Source organism: Choloepus didactylus, chromosome 14 (assembly GCF_015220235.1).
Source record: "Choloepus didactylus isolate mChoDid1 chromosome 14, mChoDid1.pri, whole genome shotgun sequence".
In the NCBI taxonomy this organism is placed as follows: Eukaryota; Metazoa; Chordata; class Mammalia; order Pilosa; family Megalonychidae; genus Choloepus; species Choloepus didactylus.
Window position 1 is genome coordinate 59,181,757 of NC_051320.1, and position 22,208 is coordinate 59,203,964.

Sequence of the window (22,208 nt, forward strand, 5' to 3'; positions counted from 1 at the left end):
AGGTACTGGAACTGCCAAATCCCTTAATAAAAGCCCCATACCTGCTCTCACTCTTGGCTTTAAGCAATGATCCTGGCTCCAGTCTCCTACATTAATAGGGCTTTGAGCAATTTTAGTCCTGAATATCATAAAGAGCCCTCACTCCAGCCCTGTAACAACCTATGTTATATGCCACTCCTACCCCTCATGTTCTCCTAGCAGTTACCTCTATTGTAGCATTTATCGGGCTGCATTATTTGCTTGTCTTTCCTCCCCATTGTACTGTGAGCTCCTTGACAGCTGGAACTGATCTTATTGGCCTTTCTATTCCCATTGCTTAACATGGTATCTATCTGTCATGTACAAGATACTCAATAAATGCCAAATTAATGGAACAAATAAAACAGTGATCTGAGATGAGGCATGTGTGTGGGATGGGCTTGCACATATAGCCCCCAAATTTGGGGGCATTTGTAAGGGGGGCATCAGAGAAAGCAAGAAAGGCAGTTTGGAACTCCACACTGGTTTGAAGGTTGGCACTAGCACCACTATGTCCACTGCAATCCACTCACCAATTGGGGTCTTTCCCCTGCAGTCCTCACAGCCCACCAGGGATGAAAACTGAATCATATAGTGGTGAGTCTATAGAATGAGTCCATCTTGCCCACCTCCAGAAGTAGTTTATTTCTGTACCTCCACTTTTGCCTCAACCTCCTGAATGAGTTAATTACAGTTAGAGAGAAAAAAAAGAGTAAGGACCATTCAAATAAGAGTCTGCTTTTTCTATTTTTGGTCACCACTATCTCCTAGTATCAGCACAGAGGAGCAAAAGGAAATGAAAGAGAAGGAAAACGGTTCAAACTACCATTGTCAGATAGTTATCCATGTTTTACAGATGAGGAAACTAAGGCACAGATAGGTTGAGTAACTTGCTCAAGGTCACTCAGCTAGTAAGTGTCAGAGTTAAGCTTCATACCCAGGGATTTTGAACTCCAAAGTTTGTGCTCTTAATCTCATGCCATGGGATGAACTTTTTACATTGAATAACAGATCATTATCAACAATAAAAAGAAATGATGAAAAGACATGGAGGAACCTTAAATGAATATTGCTAAGTGAAAGAAGCCAGTCTGAAAAGGCTATACTATAAGTGATTCCAACTATGTCACCTTCTGTAAAAGGTAAAAATACTGAGACAATAAAAAGATCAGTGGTTGCCAGGGACTCAAGGTTCGGGCAGAGGGATGAATAGGTGGAGCACAGGGGATTTTTTAGAGTGGTAAAACTATTCTGTATGATACTGTAAAGGAAGATAAATACATTATGAATTTGTCAAAACCCATAGAATTGTACAATATAAGGAGTGAATCCTATTGTAAACTATGGATTTCAGTTAATAATAATGTATTGGTTTATCAATTGTAACAAATGTACCACACTAATGCAAGATGTTAATAATAGAGTAAACTGGGGAGGAGGTAGGGGCACATTTGGGAACTTGGTATTTTTATGCTTATTTTCTATAAGCATAAAACTTCTCTAAAAAGTAAAGTCTATTTTAAATGGACAAAAAATAAAAGAAAAAAGGTGATTATATAGAGAATCACCTAAACTCTCTAAGTTAACCCTGACAAAAATCATTGTAGCTCATCACTGCTCGCTATGTAATTAAATATAACTCAGGTGAGAGTTATATTTCAGTATAAATCAGTCTTTATTTCAATATAAATCAATTTATGCCATCCTTTCCTTCAAATCCTGTTACATTTGCTCATCTGCATGTGAAAAGTATCTCTTAAAAATGTCATTGCCTGCTTCTGATCCTTAAGCCTATCCACAGAAGGGTTCATTAAGTTTGAAAGACTTGGGAAGAAACATTCTTCCTACATAGAAACTTGAAATAAATTGTCCAACTCTTAATGATGTTACTATTTCTTCATCATGTGCTATCCCCCAATATCAGTCCTAAGGTTTTAGTAAAACTGGGGAGGAAATTCCCTCTCTAAATTCAAGCCTTTCCCCATTTTGATGTTTTGTAGGTTTCTGTGGGTATTCAGCAGTGACTTTTTTCCAAGGTACTTCATGAAGCCTGGCATTTGTTTTCTGATGCAGGACCGTTTACCTGATAAGAATAGTCTCCAATTAAATCTCACTCTGCATTTTTTTAAAGTGCTCCCATATGTTCATTTGCTTCTCACACAATTCTGTCTACCTCTGGGAATGTCTTGCAGATTAGGTGTAAATGCATGTAAAGCACTTAGCACCGTCCTGGTTTACAGACAGTACTACATAAACATTAACTATCATTACAACTATCATCATTTCTATTACTGTGAAGAAACTAAGACTGGAAAGCTCAGGTGACTTCTCTGAGATGATGTGTGGCAGAGTTGGCACTAAAAACTAGGATGACTTTTCAAGTAGTTCAATTTCATATTACGGTTTTGCCAAAATAAACCTGTAGGGCCTGCCAGGGCTGGAATCCCACTGCCACCTGTGCTTCAAGTTAGTGACCAGACTCCCCAAATTTAAAAGAGCTTTTTAGGACATTTATCCAGAAAGGTAAGTTTGTCTCCACTTTCCAACTCAGGTCACTTGGGCAATTGACTTTACAGAACAAAGCGGCCCTGTGAAAGAACTCTCGGCTCCTTAAAACCGGAATGAAGCTGGGCAGTGTGGCTCTTCTAAAGCGTGCTTCATTTTGAGGATCACCAAGGGTTTCAATCCCATTTAGCCTATCTCCGAACTCTCGGATAGCGAGATAAGGCGCGGCCCTATGCTTTAGGTACAGTAACAGAGAGCAAGGTGGAGGGGACTTCCGGGTCCCACAGCCAGACCCCCGCACCTGCGACACCATTCACCCACGCCCCGCCCACACCGGCTGCAAAGTCTGGCGGGTCGGGCGTAGCCGGGCGGGGCCAGAGCGGAGAAAGAGTCCCGCTGCTGCCGGCGCGAGCCCGAACCTGCCCGCGGGACCTGGCAGCGCAGTCTCGCGGGATCGCTCAGCTCACGCCCGGTGGGGCTCCGACCGCAGCTCGGTTCCGAACCCGCAAGGGAGCCGTCGAACGCCGCCGAGAGACCGTAGCCTGGAGGGGGCGGGAAGGGAAAGCGGCCTTCGACTGCTGCTCGAGGTGAGATTCCTTCGGCCCAGACTGGGGGGGCGGCGGCGACCAGGCGGGCTTGGGGCGGCCGGGCCTGAGAAATGCGGGGCGGGCTGGGGGCCGCGGCCAGGTTGGGGAGGTGCGGGGCAGACCGGGGGTGGGGAGCGGGCAGCGTCGGGAGTGGAGCGGCTGGGCGGGCGGGCGGAGCGCTCGGAGCCGCAGGTGTCTGGGAAGCGCCGGCGGCACAGTTCGCACGCGCCGAAGTTTCCTCGGAAAGTTGGCGCTAGCTCCTGAGGCGCTGCGGAGTCCCGGCGGTGCTGGGTGGGTGAAGGGTCAGGACGCCGCTGGCCCTCAGGCCGGGGCAGGTGCGCGGGTGTGGACGAGTTACTCTGCCCGGCGCCGGAAAACGGGGCGTGTGTGTGTGTGTGTGTGTGTGTGTGTGTGTGTGTGTGTGTGTGTGTGTTGGGGAAAGGGGGCCATTATTCGTGATTCGGGGGCCCGGCACGTGTGTGTGTGTGTGTGGTGTGTGTGGTGTGGTGTGTGTGTGTGTGTGTGTGGTGTGTGTGGTGTGGTGTGGTGTGTGTGTGTGTGTGTGTGTGTGTGTGTGTGTGTTGGGGAAAGGGGGCCATTATTCGTGATTCGGGGGCCCACAGCCCTCTTCCCTCAGGCGACACCCTCGCCTTCCCGGGACAAAATTGCTCATTTCCTCTTTCGGCGCGGTTCCTACACCCCGAACCTATAAAAACTACAGTTTGGCTCCTCCGCAGAAGGAATCTTAGAAGTCTCCCTTTTGAAAAACAGGAAGTTTATTTCCAGAAGACAGCCACAAAAACTGGCTTTTGGGGGGTCTTTAAAGAGTGTAAGAATTATGTGGGGCTTAAGGAATTTCTCTGGGCATCAGTTTTCTTGTTCCTAATATGATTTCCAACAGGGGCCCTTAGAGTTTATGATTCTGTTAATCCTTTTTAACTTATTCCTTACCCCCAGCATTCCTATTTCTCCTTCTTCCTCATTTTATGCCCCCTTTTACCCAGTGTTTCATATAGCACAGCACAAACCTATCATGGGTTCTTTAGAGATGAGACTTCCTCAGCAAATGATAATTCTGTGTCAAGGCGGGTGGAAGAGCATCTCGGTAGGATGGAATTTTCCACTGTCTTTCCAGTGTTAACCTAGTATAAAAATTTTAACTCTGCCCTTTGATGTCGTATTTTAGCTTATGACAAATGTTACTGATACACCCTCTTGGTTGTTTTTACAGTAATTGACCCAGAACCCATTTTCAGGAAAACAGCTTCCTTCAAAATGGTAAAATAATGGAATGAGGAATTTGGACATTTTATATTTGGATGGAACTCTGCTGTGGATGAAAACAGTGATTATTGATCCAAGCCATGTGGTAAAATTGGGAATTTGAAGAAAATGGAAGTACTTTTTTTTCTGGTGACACATATTTTGCTACCGGTCGTAAGAGGGCACAGTCTCTTCACCTGTGAACCAGTTGCTGTTCCCAGATGTATGAAAATGGCCTACAATATGACAGTTTTTCCTAATCTGATGGGTCATTATGACCAGGATACTGCTGCAATGGAAATGAAGGTGAGTAGTTCTTCATACTTTTATAGAAAACTAGTTTGTGTTCTGAAATAAACTATAGGTGTGACTTTTTTTTTTAACACAGCAAGAGATTTCTTCAAGTTGTGTATAAGTCATATTTAGAATAAATTCTTTTGAAAATGAAATCCCCTGCTAATTTATGTTTTGTGTACATTTGGGGCCCTGTTTAGTGGATTTGCTTAAGATAGGATTTGTTTACAATGAAGTATAGCTATGACTGATTTCAAAATATCTCGCACTTGGCAGATATTTTGCTTTCCTGAATTTAATCTGGTAGTTCCTCTAGAAATGTGAATTCTGATTTTTTTCTAATCCATTGAACACATAATCTTATGTTGCCTTGATTAAACCTGAAGAAATTTACATATTTTCTTACAAGTAGTTATAGTGTTCACTTGGCACAGTTTTTCTGAAGCAGATAAAATACTGGAAGACTTTGGAGGCTGTGGATGGTGTCTTTCTAAAAAGTGACTTTGTTTTTTAAGCATAGTTACGTATTCTTTATGTAGAAGGGGCACTTCCCAAATCTGGGTTCCTCCCTCAGCACCGCCAATAGAAGTCACACGAACCCAGGCTGAAGGGGAAAAGATGGTTTATTTACACTGGTGGGAGGACAGGGGGGGAAGCTTTCCCAAATCTGCATCCCTGAAGTGTTTTCTTCAATTGGTTTTTATACCCAGAAACAAAGAGAGTAAATCATTTAATTAACAAGTAACAAGAGTGATAGATGAAAGGCTTAAGTATATCTGGGAGATTTGGGCATTCCCTGTTAAATTATTCTTTAATTGGCTAAACCCATTAAGAAACAAAGGGAGTTAATTGTTTTGGTTAACATGTAACAGGTTTGGAGAACTTCAGTAATTTAGTTATTTTCTGTTTTCTTTAGGAACTAGGTGACACCTGGGAAAGGTGTCTCCAGGTGTTTAGGGAGCTGGGTGAAAAGGCTTTATTCATATCTGGGAGGTCTGGGGACCAAAGGTGAATGCTTATTCAAATCTGGGTGCAGACTTTACATTTACATACTGCTTCAGACTTTACAGATTGCTCCTTTGAGAGAATAAGAGCTTCCATTATAGCCTGCTTCCAGCTTTGAAGGTTACATTCCTGCTTGCTTACAGTTTTAAGATTATATTTTAAAAAGTCACTGTTACATTTATAAGATACTGTTAAAATAAACTATATATCAGGGGAGGTACAGAATGACACTGATTGCCTTAGGTGCTTCAGTTACCTGCCCGCTGGTTTAGAGGTAATGTAGATGCTAGGTAGGTGTGGGAAGAAAGAGCTACCTGTAGAAACAGGTACTTGCCCTCTCATACAGATCTGTGAAGTTGACAAGTCCTGTGAAGGAAAGAAGACAAATGCATTGTTTTTGTAGTTTTTCTCCGGAAAAACTGTCCAAGGGTGGTAGAGGCTTTTTTCCTTTCATATTGTTGCTAAGCGATGAAAACTAAATGCCTACAAATTTAATATAAGCATTATTTTAAAAACTAGATTTGGTTTTGCCTCTTTGAAAGTCTTCCACCGTTGTGTATTTGAATAGTTGTCTGACTACCTCATTGACTACTTAACGTCTAGAAAAGGAGAGCTTTTAAATACTGAGTAGATGTACTTTTAAGGGATATTACAGATTATACCAATGTATTCTTTCAGTGGTTTTTCAAATCAATGCAAGGTGTCATTTTGAACACTGAACAAATGATACCAGGAGACTTTCACTGATTAATCAGAACCATTTTGATGTTTTAGTCTGATTAAAATAAAGTATGTAGTGAAAATATCTTCAAGGAATAATTATTTCATTCATTCACATTTTCTCTCATGATTTGTTTTATAATTCGTCTTATAGTGTTCTTAAAATTATGAATTTTTAAAAATTGGTTTTCTGTGCAGTAGCTACATATATTTTAAATTTCAGTGCTATCAGTGACCTTATAAATTCAGATCATTTAGATTTGAATTTCTTATGATAGACTACCATTTAAAGATAGGGAAGAGACCAATTATTTCTGACTTAAAAAAATTATTTTTATTTACCTAGCTTCTTTCCCAGGTTTGGGTCTAGATGTACCAGGAAGGCATTTTTGTTCTTACCTCCTTTATTTGACTGTGAACATTATCAATCTCTTTATTATTTATCTTCTTCATTTGCTAAACATTCTCATAACCTTTATTAATTAAAAGTTTTAGTCTATAAATCAAACTTCATTAGGTTTGGGGATTTAAAAGAAGCCAGTAAGCAGTCATTTATTACCAGCATTAATCTAAGTCGTCAGAAGGAGAAAGGGACAGAAAGGAAAATGGAAGGGCAAAATAATTTTTTAATCCCTCTATATAATTTTTTGTTCCAAAGAATTGTGCTTTCCTTGCTGTACAATAGATGCTCAGTAAAGACTGAGTAAAGAGAAAGGTGGTGGTTCCTGTCTTGTCTCAACAAATCGGCAAAGAAAGAATCCCCCCCACCCCCCAAATCTTCACCTTCTACCTCTCCCTTCATTAGTGTCCACATGAAAGTAAGGCATCCTAATATTTTTAGGTGACTTACATATCATCCTCTTTTGGATTCTTTAAATAAAAGATTCTTTAATAAAAGATCTTTGGTTCTTTTATTAAATCCAAAAGATTTAATAAATCTTTTATTAAATCCAAAAGATTCTTTGGATTCTTTAAATAAAATTTAAAGAATTTTACTGTTAAAACAATTTATATTTATGATGTTTGGACCATTTGGGATCATAAAATATGTGTTAGGCTTTTTTTGTCAGAATTTTTTTAAATCGTACTTTAGTACTTAAGTTTATAGTCCAGTCAAGTACTAAATCATAGCTGCATATACCGTGGCTATTGCTCAAAATATATTTTGTAGCTTCTCTAAAGAACCAATTGGGCTTTACAAACCTTCGGTCCAACTGCCTTTGGCTCCTGCTTGTCCCTATTGAATTTCCTACTGTTCACTAAATTAGTGTTAGGATGAGGGGCTGGAGAATTATCTGATTATTATGGCAACCATGTGTACTTTCTTAGCTGCCAAGAATTTAAGAGATCTATCTCACTCCTCTTTTATGCCTCAGTTTTCATTTTGTTTGAAGGATAGCCTGTTCTATAGAATTTAGGCATTGCAGTCATTGCTGGTCTGTGATAATATGAGATGCTCTAGAGCAGTGGTCCTCAAAGTTTAGCTCATAGACTTGTGAGCTTGTTCGAAATGGAAGTTCATGGACCCCACTCCAACCTACTGAAATCTTGATCTTTGGAAATAAGGCCCAGGAAACTGTTTTAACAAGCTGTCCAGGTGTTTCTTATGAACTTTCAAGTTTGAGGCACAGTGGTTCAGAGCAGGAATTGGCAAACTTTTTCTGTAAAGGGCTAAACAGTAAATTTTCTCAGCTTTGTAAGTCATAGAGTCTCTGTTGCAGCTGTTCAACTTAACAGTTGTAGCCCAAAGCAGCCAAAGACAATATGTAAATGAATGAGTGTGGCTGTTCCAATAAAACTTTACAAAACAGGTGGTGGGCCAGATTTTGGCCTGTGGGCTATAGTTTGCTGACCCTGGGTTTTAAGTACTTGAAAGTGTTGTTGAGGATAGTTTAGCACCTAATAAGGAATAAATGTTATTGTGCATTCTCATTAATATTGCATCTCCACCTGAGTTATGTCATTTATTTTCTGTATAAAATTTCTTTATTATAAATCAAAAAGATCTGACCAGACTACCCTGCTTCTTTAGATACACTGAAATTTTGTTTTAGAACTTGCTAGAAATAAAAGGCTTCAGATTTTTGCTTGTTTTGTTATCTATACTTGAAGAAGTTGTTTGTTTTACAAAGAGTTAACTTACAATTCTGAATAGCAACTTGGCTTGTAATGAAAAGGATGTTGTATAGTCTAACTCTCACAAATGGAAAACAAATGGCTGCAGGTTTTCCATTGTGTTCCTTTTTGTTTCATATCTAAAGCATTGTTTCTCAAATTGTGAGACTGACGTCCCTTGAGACACTGATTTCATCCAGAAGAAGCTGAGACTGATCTAGGGAAAAAGGAAACAGGAATATGCTATTTTTCTTTTTGAATTGCCTTCATTGAGATCTAGGCAAAAGTAAAGTCATGTATTGTGTTTGGAACAGCATGTGGTCCTTCCCCTTTTAAAAGGTCTAAAGGAAAGTGAGCCAAAACACTCTTTCCTTTCTACCACTTAACATATACTACTAAAATGTCTCTGTTAATTGAAAATAAAGGGATGGAGAAAAACTGTATAAACAAACTTTTAAGAAAAAAAAATCTACTTCCTTTAGGCAGTGGTTTGTAGACCTGTTGATTTTCTGCTGTTTGAAGAGTCCAGTGGAACACCTTTCCTTCTAACCCTCTACCCTGGAAACCGCACATGCAAGGAAAGAAAATGTTTAGTGTGATGAACTTTTTTTTTTTAAGGGAAAAATATCTGAAAATAGCTGTAGTTCTTCTTCAAGGAAGATTTTGAGTCATATAAAAAATGAAATAAACACTGAAAAGTTTTCCAAATCAGTTGTGTCTCTAGTGTCAACTCTTGTGTTTTAAAAGTAGAAACCACAGGCTTACCTTCCTTTGTGATGTGTTGCAGTAGCAGTACCTTGACTCCTACTTCTGGGTATCAGAATAAAGGTTGACTTGTATGTGAATAGAGAGGACAGTGTTTCTCTACTAGACTCTGCTGATATATGGTTTCTACAGGGCCATTTCTTGATATTTCATGGCCAGTGGTATTATCAGTCATGCCCTCAGAAGAGTCTGTCTGTGAAGAAACATGGTTCTTTCAACCATGAGAAGCTAAGTTGTGATAAATTTCCTTTCCTTGAGAATGTAGCATGCAGACAGTTAAGCTGTATTCCCCTAGTTTGTACATTTATCTTGTGCTAGTTCATTAATGTTTGTTAAATATGCAACTGAATGTGTGACTTTCCCATAGTTTCAGTTTTTCATGTTACAAGTTTTAAATTAAAAATTTCATTGATTCTTCACTAGACAGATTTTTTTGTAGTACCAGCCACTTAACATGTATATTTGTCTAATTTCCAAAGGAAAGGCCTTTTGGAGAAATAATTTTAAATATTTAGTGCTCTGTCAAGAAATTTTACAAAAACAAGTTTTCCATTGCAGAAATATGCGTATTACTGCTTTTTCATCTTTGCTTGTATTCCTGTAATCCAAGAACTGCTTTCCCTTTTTTTGTTTTTAACTTTTTATTGTAATAACATACATACAACTCAGAATTTCCCAACTCAACCACTTTCAGGTATACAATTCAGTGAAATTAATTACATTCACAATATTGCGGTATCACCATCATTTATTACCCAAACTTTCATCACCTCAAACAGAAATTCTGCATCCATTAAGTGCATTTCATTTGCAAAAGAAGCTGACTTGCCTGAAATTAGTCGATGTTCCAGTTCGCGAATGCTGCCATTAAGCAAAATACCAGAATTGGATTGGCTTTTATAAAGGGGTTTTATTTGGTTACACAGTTACAGTCTGTCTTAAGGCCATAAAGTGTCCAACAGTAGGGTACCTTCACTGAAGGAATGGTCAATGGTGTCCAAAAACCTCTGTTAGCCGGGAAGGCACATGGCTGGCATCTGCTGATCCTGGGTTGTGTTCCGGCTCTACTCTCAACTCCTGTGCATTCTTCAAAATGTTGCTCTTGGGGCGTTTTGTCCTTTCTTAGCTGCAGCTCCTCTTCAAACTGTCATTCTCAGTTGCTCTTGGGGCGTTTGCCCTCTCTTAGCATCTCCGGAGCAAAAGTCTGCTTTCAAAGGCCATCTCCAAAATGTCTCTGTAAGCTGCAGCTCCTCTCTCAGCTCCTGTGCATTCTTCAAAGTGTCCCTCTTGGCTGTAGCAAGCTTGCCCTTCTGTCTGAGCTTATATAGTGCTCTACTAAATTAATCAAAGCCCAAGATGAATGGGCAGGGCCATACCCCCATGGAAATGATGTAATCAGAGGTATCACCTACAGTTGGGTGGGTTGCATCTCCATGGTGAAACACTCAATCAAAGAATTACAATCTAGTCAACACTAATACGTCTGCCCACACAAGACTGTATCAAAGATAATGGTGTTTTGGGGGACATAATACATGAAAGCTGGCATAGTCACATTTCATGAAAATTAGTGGCAAAGTTTGCAGCACTTTGATACCATTTGCTCTGAAGCATTCCTTTAGATGCTTAATAAGTTGTTAGACCTGAGATCGCTTTTTTTCCAATCACTCTTTAGACTTCACTTCCTCTCAGTTTTCATCACCATGACTAGAAGTTGGCTTCCTTTTTGGTGCCATTTTTTTTTTTTAATTTTAATTTAATTTTATTGAGATTGTTCACATACCATACAATTATCCAAAGATCTAAAGTATACAATCAACTGCCCACAGTACCATCATACACCTGTGCATCCATCACCACAATTTTTTTTTCATTTTTAGAACATTTTCATTATTCCAGAAAAGAGATAAAGACAAAAAAAGAAAACTCAACTCCTCCCATATCCCTAACCACCCCCCCTCCATTATTGACTCATAGTATTGCTATAGTACATTTGTTATTGTTGATGAAAGAATGTTAAAATACTACTAACTGTAGTACATAGTTTGCGATAGGTATATTTTTCCCCTTATATACCCCTCTATTATTAACTTCTGGTTATAGTGTCATACATGTGTTCTAGTTCATGAAAGAGATTTCTAATATTTGTACAGTTAATCACAGATATTGTCCTCCACAAGATTCACTGTTTTATACATTCCCATCTTTTATCCTCCAACTTTCCTTCTGGTGACATACGTGACTCTAAGCTTCCCCTTTCTACCACATTCACACACCATTCAGCACTGTTAGTTATTCTCACAATAACCTGCTGCCCACCTCTGTCCATTTCCAAACACTTAAGTTCAACCTAGTTGAACATTCTACTCATAATAAGCAACTGCTCCCCCTTCTTTAGCCTCATTCTGTATTCTGCTAACTTATAATTCATGTCTATGAGTTTACATATTATAATTCATATCAGTGAGACTGTGCAATATTTGTCCTTATGAGTCTGACTTATTTCACTCAATATAGTGCTCTCAAGGTTTCTTCATCAACCCATTTTTTTTAAGATGATTTTGTTCACCCACCATACTTTCTGTCCTAAGTAAAGAATTGATGGTTCCCTGTATAATCATGTATTTATGTATTCACCACCATCACCACTATCTATATAAGGACATCTCCATTTCTTCCACAAAGGAAGAGGAAGACTCAAGTAAGATAGACAAAAGGAAAAGAAAAAGAAAGAAGAAAAAAAAACATGACAGCTAAAAAGCAACGAAAGGAAAGACAGAATTATGCTAAAGTAGAATAAAAGAGCCAAACAACATTACCAATGCCAAGAGTCCCATATCCTTCTCTCATGTCCCTCTCTTATAGGCATTTAACTTTGGTATATTGCCTTTGTTACATTAAATGAAGCATAATACAGTGTTTCTGTTAACTATAGTCTCTAGTTTGCATTGATTGTATTTTTCCTGAATAACACCCTATTTTTAACACCTTGCAAGGCTGACATTCATTTGTTCTCCCTCATATAAAAACATATTTGTGCATTTTATCACAATTGTTGAGCACTCTAGGTTTCAGTGAGTTATCCAGTCCCAGCCTTTATCTTTCCTCTTTCCTTCTGGTGTTCCACATGCTCCTAACCTTCCTCTTTCAACCATATTCACAGTCATCTTTGTTCAGTGTACTTACATTGCTGTGCTACCATCACCCAAAATTGTGTTCCATATCTCTCACTCCTTCCTTTTCTTATCTGTCTGTAGTGCTCCCTGTAGTATTTTCTGTAGCACAGGTATCTTGTTCACAGACTCTCTCATTGTCTGTTTGTCAGAGAATATTTTAAACTCTCCCTCATAGTTGAAGGACAGTTTTGCTGGATATAGGATTCTTGGTTAGTGGTTTTTCCCTTTCAATATCTTAAATATATCACACCACTTCTTTCTTGCCTTCATGGTTTCTGCAGAGAAATCCGCACAAGTTCTATCAAGCTTCCTTTGTATGTAATGGGTCGCTTTTCTCTTGCTGCTTTCAGGATTCTCTCTTTGTCTTTGATGTTTGATAATCTGATTATTAAGTGCCTTAGCATAGACCTATTCAGATCTATTCTGTTTGGTGTACACTGCTTCTTGGATCTGTAATTTTATGTCTTTCATAAGAGATGGGAAATTTTCATTGATCATTTCTTCTGTTGTTGCTTCTGCCCCCTTTCCCTTCTCTTTTCCTTCTGGGACATCCATGGCACATACATTCCTGCATTTCATGTTGTCATTCAATTCCCTGAGACATTGCTCGTATTTTTTCATTCTTTTCCCTATCTGTTCTTTTGTGTGTACGCTTTCAGGTGTCTTGTTCTCCACTTACTGATTGTTTTCTTCTGCCTCTTGTAACCTGCTATTGTATGTCTCCATTGTGTCTTTTGTCTTGTGTTGTGCCTTTCATTTCCATAGATTCTGCCAGTTGTTTTTTTTGAACTTTCGATTTCTACCTGATATACGCCCAGTGTTTTCTTTACAGCCTTCATCTCTTTTGCCATGTCTTCCGTAAACTTTTTTTTTTTTTTTTAATTCAAAAGTTGTTTAAAGTTTTATTTCTCAAAAAGAGAAAAATGACAAGGGAGCTGTGATCAGGTCTTTGTAGTCAGTCCAAAGGTATCTGGTTTGTAAAAATATTTTTTCTCTGTACGTGGAAGGATCTATGAGACAAGTGTTTGGAGACAGTTAGCTGCAGTTTCTGTTGTCATAAATGTAATGTTTGCATGGTATTTGGAGATCCTGCAAAGGGCAAGACTAAATTATAGTGTGAGGTGAAATGTAATAGGTGGAACAGCACACAATCTTCAATGGCTGGGGTCCAATTTTCCATGGTTAGTGTTACCCTCAAAATGTTATCCATTCAAGCAATTCTCCTTGAGTTCAGAAGGTAACTTAGATCACCATTTCATAAAGTTCATGCATGCACACCTTATTTATGGAAACACTGTCACTGTAATTGTTTTGAGCACTGTCCAAATGAGGTGCCTACTGCTAGTTCAATTCCAGGATAGGTCACTTATTTTACTAAGTTCCAAGGTTGTTGGCATCACCCATGACCTAGAGACCTAAGGAACACAGGTAAGAATCTTCAAGGAAGACGCAAATCTTCAATTCTTTGGAGGATAAGGGGAAGCAGCTCATATGTATTTCTCCATGTAGAACAGATACTGGTGCAGAGCATGTGTTTCATAAATATTTGCTTAATTAACATAAAACAAATAATAAATGGTAGAGATTTCGTCTATTCATTGAATGCATGTCTATTGAACACCCCAGATTTGCAGAGAAAAATTAGACATAGTCACTGCTTCTCAAAGTTTTAAAATTATGTTTGCATCAAATAAATTGTACTTGGAGCTCAAAATCTTAGGTTTAAAAAAAAAAAGACATGAAATGCCATCATAAACCTTTGCCAAAAATGTTATGGGAGTATAGATGGAAGAGGGATTAATTCTACTTGCAGAGAGCTTCAGTTATTCTTCATAAAGAAATCAGAGCTGACTCTTAAAGGATGGGAAGGGAAGTGTTAGAGAAAGGGTACAGGGACATTCCAGGCAGAAGAAAGAGTGTATCCAAAGTCAGGGAAGTTACGAAAAAGCATGTCCCAGGCAGTGTATTACGAGTAATTCAAAGTTTAAATTTCAGAATGGAGCTTAGATATGCAAAGCCGAGGGTGGAATAAAAAGGAACAAGAGTTTAAGTTTCTGTTGTAGGTTTGAATCAGACAATAAAAGGTTTACTATAGCATGGCAAGAGAAGTGTACTCCTGGAAAAAAAGATTGAGACCATGAAAAGTTTTTAAGCAAATGCTTTGACATGATAATATTTCTGTTTTGAGGAGAATCTTGGTAGCCAAGTGAGAGAGGAAATAGAAGAAATCAGAGGTAAGAGTAACTGTTAAGAGGCATTGTCTTCTTAACAGTTAAATGGATCTGCTATAGTGGATTCCAAATAGTGCCCTCTCAATGGGAAATCCTGAATTTTTATAGTATGCTGTTAGTGATATATGAAAGATTAATACATACAACCTGGATTCAAACATACAGACTTTTCTTCATCTCTTTCCATAATAGAATTCCTAGGATAGGCTAATTAAGGCAATTTAATTTCAGATGATATCATTTTCTAGATGTACTCGAGGAAAGGAAACACCAAGTTGCTAGTGACCATCACTGAAACTAAATTATACAACATTTGGAGAGAAAGCTCTGCATGGGGGTATGAATTCTGCTGGTAGGAAGAATAATAGTACAATCTGGGGAATACACACAGCGAGTTAAAATTTCCAAAATGACCAAGTTCCATTTCCACTACGTAACAGTTTACCACTAGATGATGGATATATTAAGTACCTTAGTTGTCTACATTTTCTGGATAAAGGCATTGACTTTTGGGATAGTGAGAGAGATCCAAATATACCTAAAGTCATGTCATGCCTGCCTTTTCTGAATTATGTGAAAAGGATGGGTAGATACTTCTGATATCAGCTTTACAAGCTGATAAGTGGATAGCATTTCACTGGCATTCTTCTAGACTTATTTCTGCTGATTATTCTCTCTGGGACTGATTGCTAGATTGATACTGTAAACTTTTTGAATTGATTTAGCATTAGTTGTTTAAATTCCTGTATCCCAATTGAGGTGTAAGTTTGTTCCTTTGACTGAGCCATAACTTAATTTTTCTTAATGTAGGTTGTAGTTTTCTGTTGTCTGGGCATCTGATTTCCTTGGTTACCCCAATCAGGTTTTACCAGACCAGAACAGGCTCAGGTCCCAGAAGAAAGAAATATTCAGTATCCAGTTTCCCTGAGGGTGTGTCTTAGAGGATTGACACACCCTGTGAGGCCTCAAGCTGCTGTGCTTTTCCTAACCTGCCCAGCAGGTGGCACCTGTCAGCCTGTCACTCCCGACTGGTGTAAGGAGGTGTGACCCATGGCTGTTTTCCCCCAGGCTCTGGGGTCTGGTTCTGAATAGGAGGGGAATTTTCATTTCCATATAAATAGGTTCTTTGTCTCTCTGACTCTGCTGTCTCTACCCTTGTCTGTGTCACAGTTGGAGCTCCAGTTGGAGCTGGACTGAGGTATATTCGCTTGTTCAGAGAGTGCTGCTCTCTATCACACTCTCTTAGAGTCACAGCAAGGTTTTGCCATTCGGGCTGCTGTGGAGGAGGGGGCTTCCAGCTCAGATCTGCAATTTCTACTCACAGATTCCACACTGCGATCTCAGGCAATTCTCCCAGTCCAGGTTGGTGCACAGTGTGTGGACAGTCACGCTTGTCCCCCAACAGTTATTCCATATCACTTACTAGTTGTTCCTGGTTGTTTATTAGTTGCTCCGGGGGGACGAACTTCCACTCCTCTTTATGCTGCCATCTTCTTCCATCTCTGAGTGATTTTATATTCTTTGATTATGTGGCCTGTGAACATTTATTTTTTTCAAATGGAATTAATTCAGAAAATTCCCAGTTGTATGTATATGTGTGTGTGTCTGTATATATAAAATCTGTTCTTCCCTTCATCCTTGTTGACATTTTTGTCTGTCATGGTGCTTTAAGGAAGAGTAATTTTCAGGGATATCTGGGTGGTAGCATATTGTAAGGGTTAAAGAGGACATACTGAAGAGACGTACCACCAAACCAGGTTCATATCCTAGTTCTGCCAGTTGCTAGCTGTGTGACTCTCCACAAGATGCATGCTCAACCTCTCAGAGTCATCATTTCATTGTCTGCAGTTGAGACAGGTTAGTAGTCTTCATCTTAAGGTTTGGTTTCTGATAATGGTACCCAGGATACTTGCACTTTGGAAAAAAGGTTCATAGTTTCTTGAACTTGCATTCCTAAGTATTTACCCAAGGGAAATTACAACATATGTCTATACAAAGACCTGTTCAGGAATGTTCATTGTACCTTTATTTATAATAACCAAATATTGGAAATAACCCAAGTATCCATGAACAGATGCATAAATAAATTATGGTTTAGTCAAACAATGGAAAACTACTCAGAAGTTAAAAGGAGTGAACTATTGATACAGGCAACAATGTGGATGAATCTCAAGATGATGCTGAGTGAAAGAAGCTAGACAAAAAAAAAGTACAGGCTGTATGAGTCCATTTATATAAAGTTCTAGAAAATGCCACTCTTTGCTGACTGAAAGCAAACCAGTGGTTGCCAGGGGTAGGAGGGTTACCGAGGGAAAGGAGGGGTTGGGAAGAGTAACTATAACAGGGCAAGAGGAAACTTAGTAGTGATGGGTATATTCATTACCTTGGTTGTAATAATGATTTCAAAACTTACCAACTGTGCATATTGCACATCTAGGTTATTGTATATCGGTTATACCTGAATAAAGCTATAAAGATAAACCCTCATTACTAAATGGCCTTTAACAGAAAACAGTCTCTGCACACCCTGCTCCACCTCACTCCAGTCCTGCCCCCCAGAGGCAGCCACTTTGAAATCTTCAGTGATTTTTCTGCTATATAGGCCATATTCTAACTAATAGGCTTTCTCTGTTATTTATGATTCATCAATTTTAGAATTTTAGGCAGTACCCGTTTATTTTTTCCTATGATTTATTTCTCTTACTCCACCATCCCCCCCCCCACCAAAGTTAATGCAGTAATTGGATTGTTCCCCATTTTCTTTGTACCTTTGGCTAACTTTTTTAGATGTCCCAATAGACTTGCCAGACACCTAGCAGCAGTTTTTCCATATGCTCAAAATATATTATCTGTCAGTTCCAGTTTCTTATTCCTGTTACCTGGAGACCTTTCTCCTTCAGCCCTTCATTTTTCTGGCAAATATGCTCTGATTGCTTTCTGGACTAGGTACCTAACTGAGACCTCTTGTCATTCTCCAGTGTTAGATCAACTAATTCCTGAGGCCCATATTTTCCTCCCTACTTTATTCATATATTCATATATTTCAAGAATTCAACATCCTCTAGTTGCTTCCTAAGAAAGATTACTTTAAATCTCAAATTTTTGAATCTTTACGTGACCATAATGTCATCATTTTACCATTACTCTTAATTAATTGTTTGGCTGGGTATAGAATTCTAGCTTGAAAATAATTTTCCTTTAGGATTTTAGAGTCATTTCTTCTTGTCTTATAGCATCTGAATAAATTATCAAGTACTCAGAATTTAGCTCCTTTGTAAATGACCTGTTGTGTTTTTTTTTTTTTTCCCAATCTGCATACATTTTTGATCTCTTTATCTTGATATGCTGCATTCATTATTTTGGATAGTCATTTTTTCAGTAAAGATTTAAAGAGAAATCACTGTAGCAGACATTGTTCTTATACTGGTGATAAAGCAGTGAACAAGTAGACAAAGACCCTGCACTCATGGAATTTACATTCCAGTGGTGAAGACAGAAATTAAGAAATAAACTAGTTTGTATGAAATGTCAGGTAGTGATAAGGGCTGTGAAGAATTCAGAGCAGAGTAATGGGACAGAAATGACAGGATAATTTTTTAAATATGTTTGGCAGGAATGCCTCTCTGAGGTGACAGTTGAGCAAAGACCCAAATGAATGAAGATGCAAGGCATGTGACTAACGAGGGAAGAGTGCTCTAGGTGAAGGGAACAGCAAATGCAAAGATTCTGAGGCAGAAACATACATGGAATGTTTAAGGAGAAGCAAAAAGGACAGTTTGGCTGCAGTGGAGTGAATAAGAGACAGAGTGGTAGAAAATGAAACTGGAAAGGTAGCCAGGGACCAGGATATTTAAGGCCTCGTAGGACTTGGTAAGGACTTTGGAATTTATTACATTTAAGGCTTTTGAACAAGGACAAACTTAAATTTTAAAGAATCACATTGGTGGAAGGATGGATTGGTATGGAGAATTAACTGTAAAATGAACAAGTTGGAAGCAGTGAGACCTGTCAGGAGGCTATTCCAGTAGTTTAGGTGAGAGATACAGTGGCTGAGATTGGGTAGTAAGGGTGAGAAGTGGCCCAATTTTGAATAATTTGAAGGGAGAGCTGTGCTGGTTTGAAACTGTTACGGATCCCAGAAGAGCCATGATCTTTTAATCCAATCTTGTTGGGTGGAACCTTTTGATTGTTTCCACGGAGATGTGACTCACCCAACTGTGGGTGAGACCATTGATTAAATTATTTCCATGGAGATGTGACCCCCATCCATTCCAGGTGGATCGTAATTAGATCATTGGAGTCCTTTAAGAGAGCTCACAGAAACAAGGAGCTTAGAGAAGCTGAGAGAGAGATTTTGGAGAGAAGCTAAGAGCTGTAATCCAGAGTTTGCCCCCTGAAAAAGCTAAGAGCTGACACAGACCAAGATGCTTGGGGATGTTAAACTAAGAGATGAAGCCCAGAGTTTGCCCCAGAGAAGCTAAGAGAGGAGCCCCAGATGCTTAGATGCACAGGAGCTGAGAGAGAGAAGCTAAGAGAGACAGAAGCCCAGAAACATTTTGGAGAAAGCCGTTATGAAACCAGAATCCAGGAGTGTAGGACCAGCAGGCGCTAGCTACATGCCTTTCCGGCTAACAGAGGTGTCCTGGATGCCATCAGTGTTTCTTCAGTGAAGTTATCCTCATGTTGATGTCTTAGTTTGGACACTTTTATGTATGGCCTTGGAACTGTGAATCTGTGACCTAATAAACACCCTTTATAAAAGCCAATCCATTTCTGGTATTTTGCATAATGGCAGCTTTAGCAAACTGGAACAAGAGCCAACAGGATTTACCTGGTGGACTGGATACAGAGTGAGAGAAAGAGAAAAGAATGACTCTTAAGATTCTTGGCCTGAGCAACTTGGGAAATGATGGTGCCATTGACTGAGATGGGGAAGACCAAGGGAGTGTTTGGGGATTAGGGATGCAGTGGGATTGAGTTGTTTTTTTGGACATTTTGGTTTTGAGATGCCTGTTGACAACTAAGTGAAGCAGCCAAGGAGACAGAAAGACTCTGGACTCAAATCTAGAGGTCAGAGGAGAGGTGGAGGCTAGAGATATAAATTTGGGAGTCCTTTGTTTATAGTTGGTATTTCATAATATGGGATTAGATTAATTTCCACTGAGGAGTGAGTGTAGAGATAGAAGAAGTCTGAGGACTGAGCTTTGGAGCACCTTATTATTTAGAATTGGGAAATAGAAGAGGATCTGAAAAAGGAACAGCCAGTGAAATTAGCAGAAACCCAGGAAAATTAGCTCCCAAGACACCAAGTGTCTCAGGAGGAGGGCAGGATCTGCTATGTCACATGTTGTTAAGAGTTGAGTAGGATAAGGACTCAGATTGACCATTGAATTTGACAATATGGAATTTATTGATGACTCTGACTAGCAGTTTTGTTGAAGTATAGGGACAAAACCTGATTGGACAGTTGGTTCAAGAGGGAATGGAAAGAGAGGAATTGGATAATTGGATAATGTGAATACAGACCAACTATTTTGAAGAGTTTTTTCTATATAAAGGAACAACAACAACAAAAAAAGCAAAGCTAGATGGGAATGCCGAGTCATGGAAAGATACTGTTGTTTTTATGATGGGAGATAATATAGCAAGTTTGTATGATGGGAGAATCACTGTAGCATGGGGGGGGGGATATCACAATAATAGGAGAAAATTGCAGAAGAGGAGTCTTTGACTTACCAAGTGGGCAGGAATCCATTGTACAAATGGAGAGTTAGATTGATTAGGAGTTTAAGCTGTTTATTCATTGCAATAGGGAAGGTAGAGAATGTGGATAAGCTGCAGGTAGATTGGTACATTTGGTGAGAGAATGAGGAAATTATCTTATCATTGTTTTTATTTTCTCAGTGAACTAAAATGTGGTCATCAATTGGGAGGACAGGGTGTAGAATTGGGGGTTGAGAAGAGAGGAGAATGTGAGAGATTGCTGTAAGAGACAGTTAATTGACCAGAAGTATTAACCCAGAAATGGTTTAATACTGTGATTGCAGTGTGATGCCAGCCCTCTCAATTTGGAGAAAGTATCCTTCAGTTCTGAAAAATGTTCTTATATTTTTTATTTGATTATCACCCACCTTTTCATCCACATTTTACCTATTCTTTCTTTCTGGAACTTTTTTAGTCAAGTGTTAGATGCTTGGACTGATCCTCTGATGGAGAGAACTGTCTCTCTGATTGTCCATTTCTTCCCTTAATCCTTCTATGAAGTGTTTTATTTCCACTATCATTTTAATTTTTCATAGAATCCTATTATTTGTTCTGGATGCAGTAGCTTTTCAGATTTAAGATATTAAGCTTTTTGTTGTTTTGTGAATTTTGTTTTGTTTTCTTCCGTTTCCTGCATCTCTGTTTCCTTTAGATTTCCTTTTATCTGTGTGCTTGTTTTGGACTCTTTCATATTGGAGGCTTTAACTGTCAGATGATCCTTGGCTGTCTCTGTATATTGCTGTGGGTCACTGAAAAGCGCTGCACTAATGGGACTTCTTACTGGTGGGCTTCATAGTAAGGTGAGGTAGATGAGCTTTTTCATTCATTGTGTAGTGATATTTTCCCTGAGGTTCTTGAGTTTTATCAAAGATTGAGGATGGTGGGTATATGCCTATCTGCCAGTCTTTTGGGAACAGAGCAATAAAAGAAAGCTGAGGTCTCCACATTTTAGTAGACAACTGTTATTAAGTCTCCCTCTCTTCACTCTGCATTGCACTCTGCCCTGCTTTGTGCCTGATAGCCCAACTGCAGAGTAGCTCTAGCTCGTTTCTCAAGGAAAACAACCCTGGTTGTTTTGTTGAAAGGAGTGTTGAGGCAGGGTGGGTGGGGGAGGACATATAGAGGAATTGATCGGCAAACATTTCTCCTACTTTAGCCTTTTATGCTATTTGGTACCTCAAAGCACTGAGACTTTTAGATTTGTCAGGGCAAATTAGCTTGTTCTTATCTGAAACCCTTCAGTCCTGCTTTGTAATCCATCCCCACACTCCTGTTAGGTCACTTATCACAACTCTGTCAAAGTTCGGAGTTTCTTTTCTGTTGCTTTGTTTTGTGTTTGTTCTTTGGAAAACGCTGACATGCTATTGTAGTCTCTTATGCTCACTTTATCCTAATGGGTTGGTACATTTATTTGCTTGTTTATTGTCATTTTAGTTAGGGGGTTAAGGGAGAGGGTATGGAGATCAACATATGGAGTCAATCTACCATGTTTATCTAGAACCTGTCAGAACTCTCTGAAGTGTAATTATCACAATAACATTTATTGAGTGCTTACTGTATGCCAGACACTGTTCTGAGTGCTTAATGTTTATTAATTCAGTCTTCACAATGCTTGTGAAGCAGGTACTGTTGTTATCCCCATTTTACAGCTATAGAAACTAAGGCACAAAGAAGTTAAGTAACTTGTCCAAAGTTACACAGCTAGTAACAATTGAGCCAAAGTCAGACTGTCAGACTCTAAAGTCACTTTCTGCTTAACAAACTGT

At 39.1% G+C, this 22,208-nt stretch overlaps 1 protein-coding gene across 3 annotated transcripts in view; it reads left to right on the forward strand.

Moving 5' to 3' along the window:
- Positions 1-2,980: 2,980 nt before the first annotated feature.
- FZD6 (frizzled class receptor 6) overlaps positions 2,981-22,208 on the forward strand; it is a 29,491-nt gene continuing 10,263 nt past the window's right edge. Inside the window, exons 1-2 of one of the 3 annotated variants that reach the window (XM_037803388.1) lie at positions 2,981-3,110; positions 4,342-4,679. In XM_037803388.1, the coding sequence (XP_037659316.1) occupies positions 4,503-4,679 (177 nt within the window). In that variant the 5' untranslated portion in view covers positions 2,981-3,110; positions 4,342-4,502. Of the gene's footprint in view, positions 3,111-3,710; positions 3,940-4,341; positions 4,680-22,208 lie in introns of those variants that run through there. The other 2 variants (XM_037803389.1, XM_037803390.1) reach the window with 2 other exon arrangements.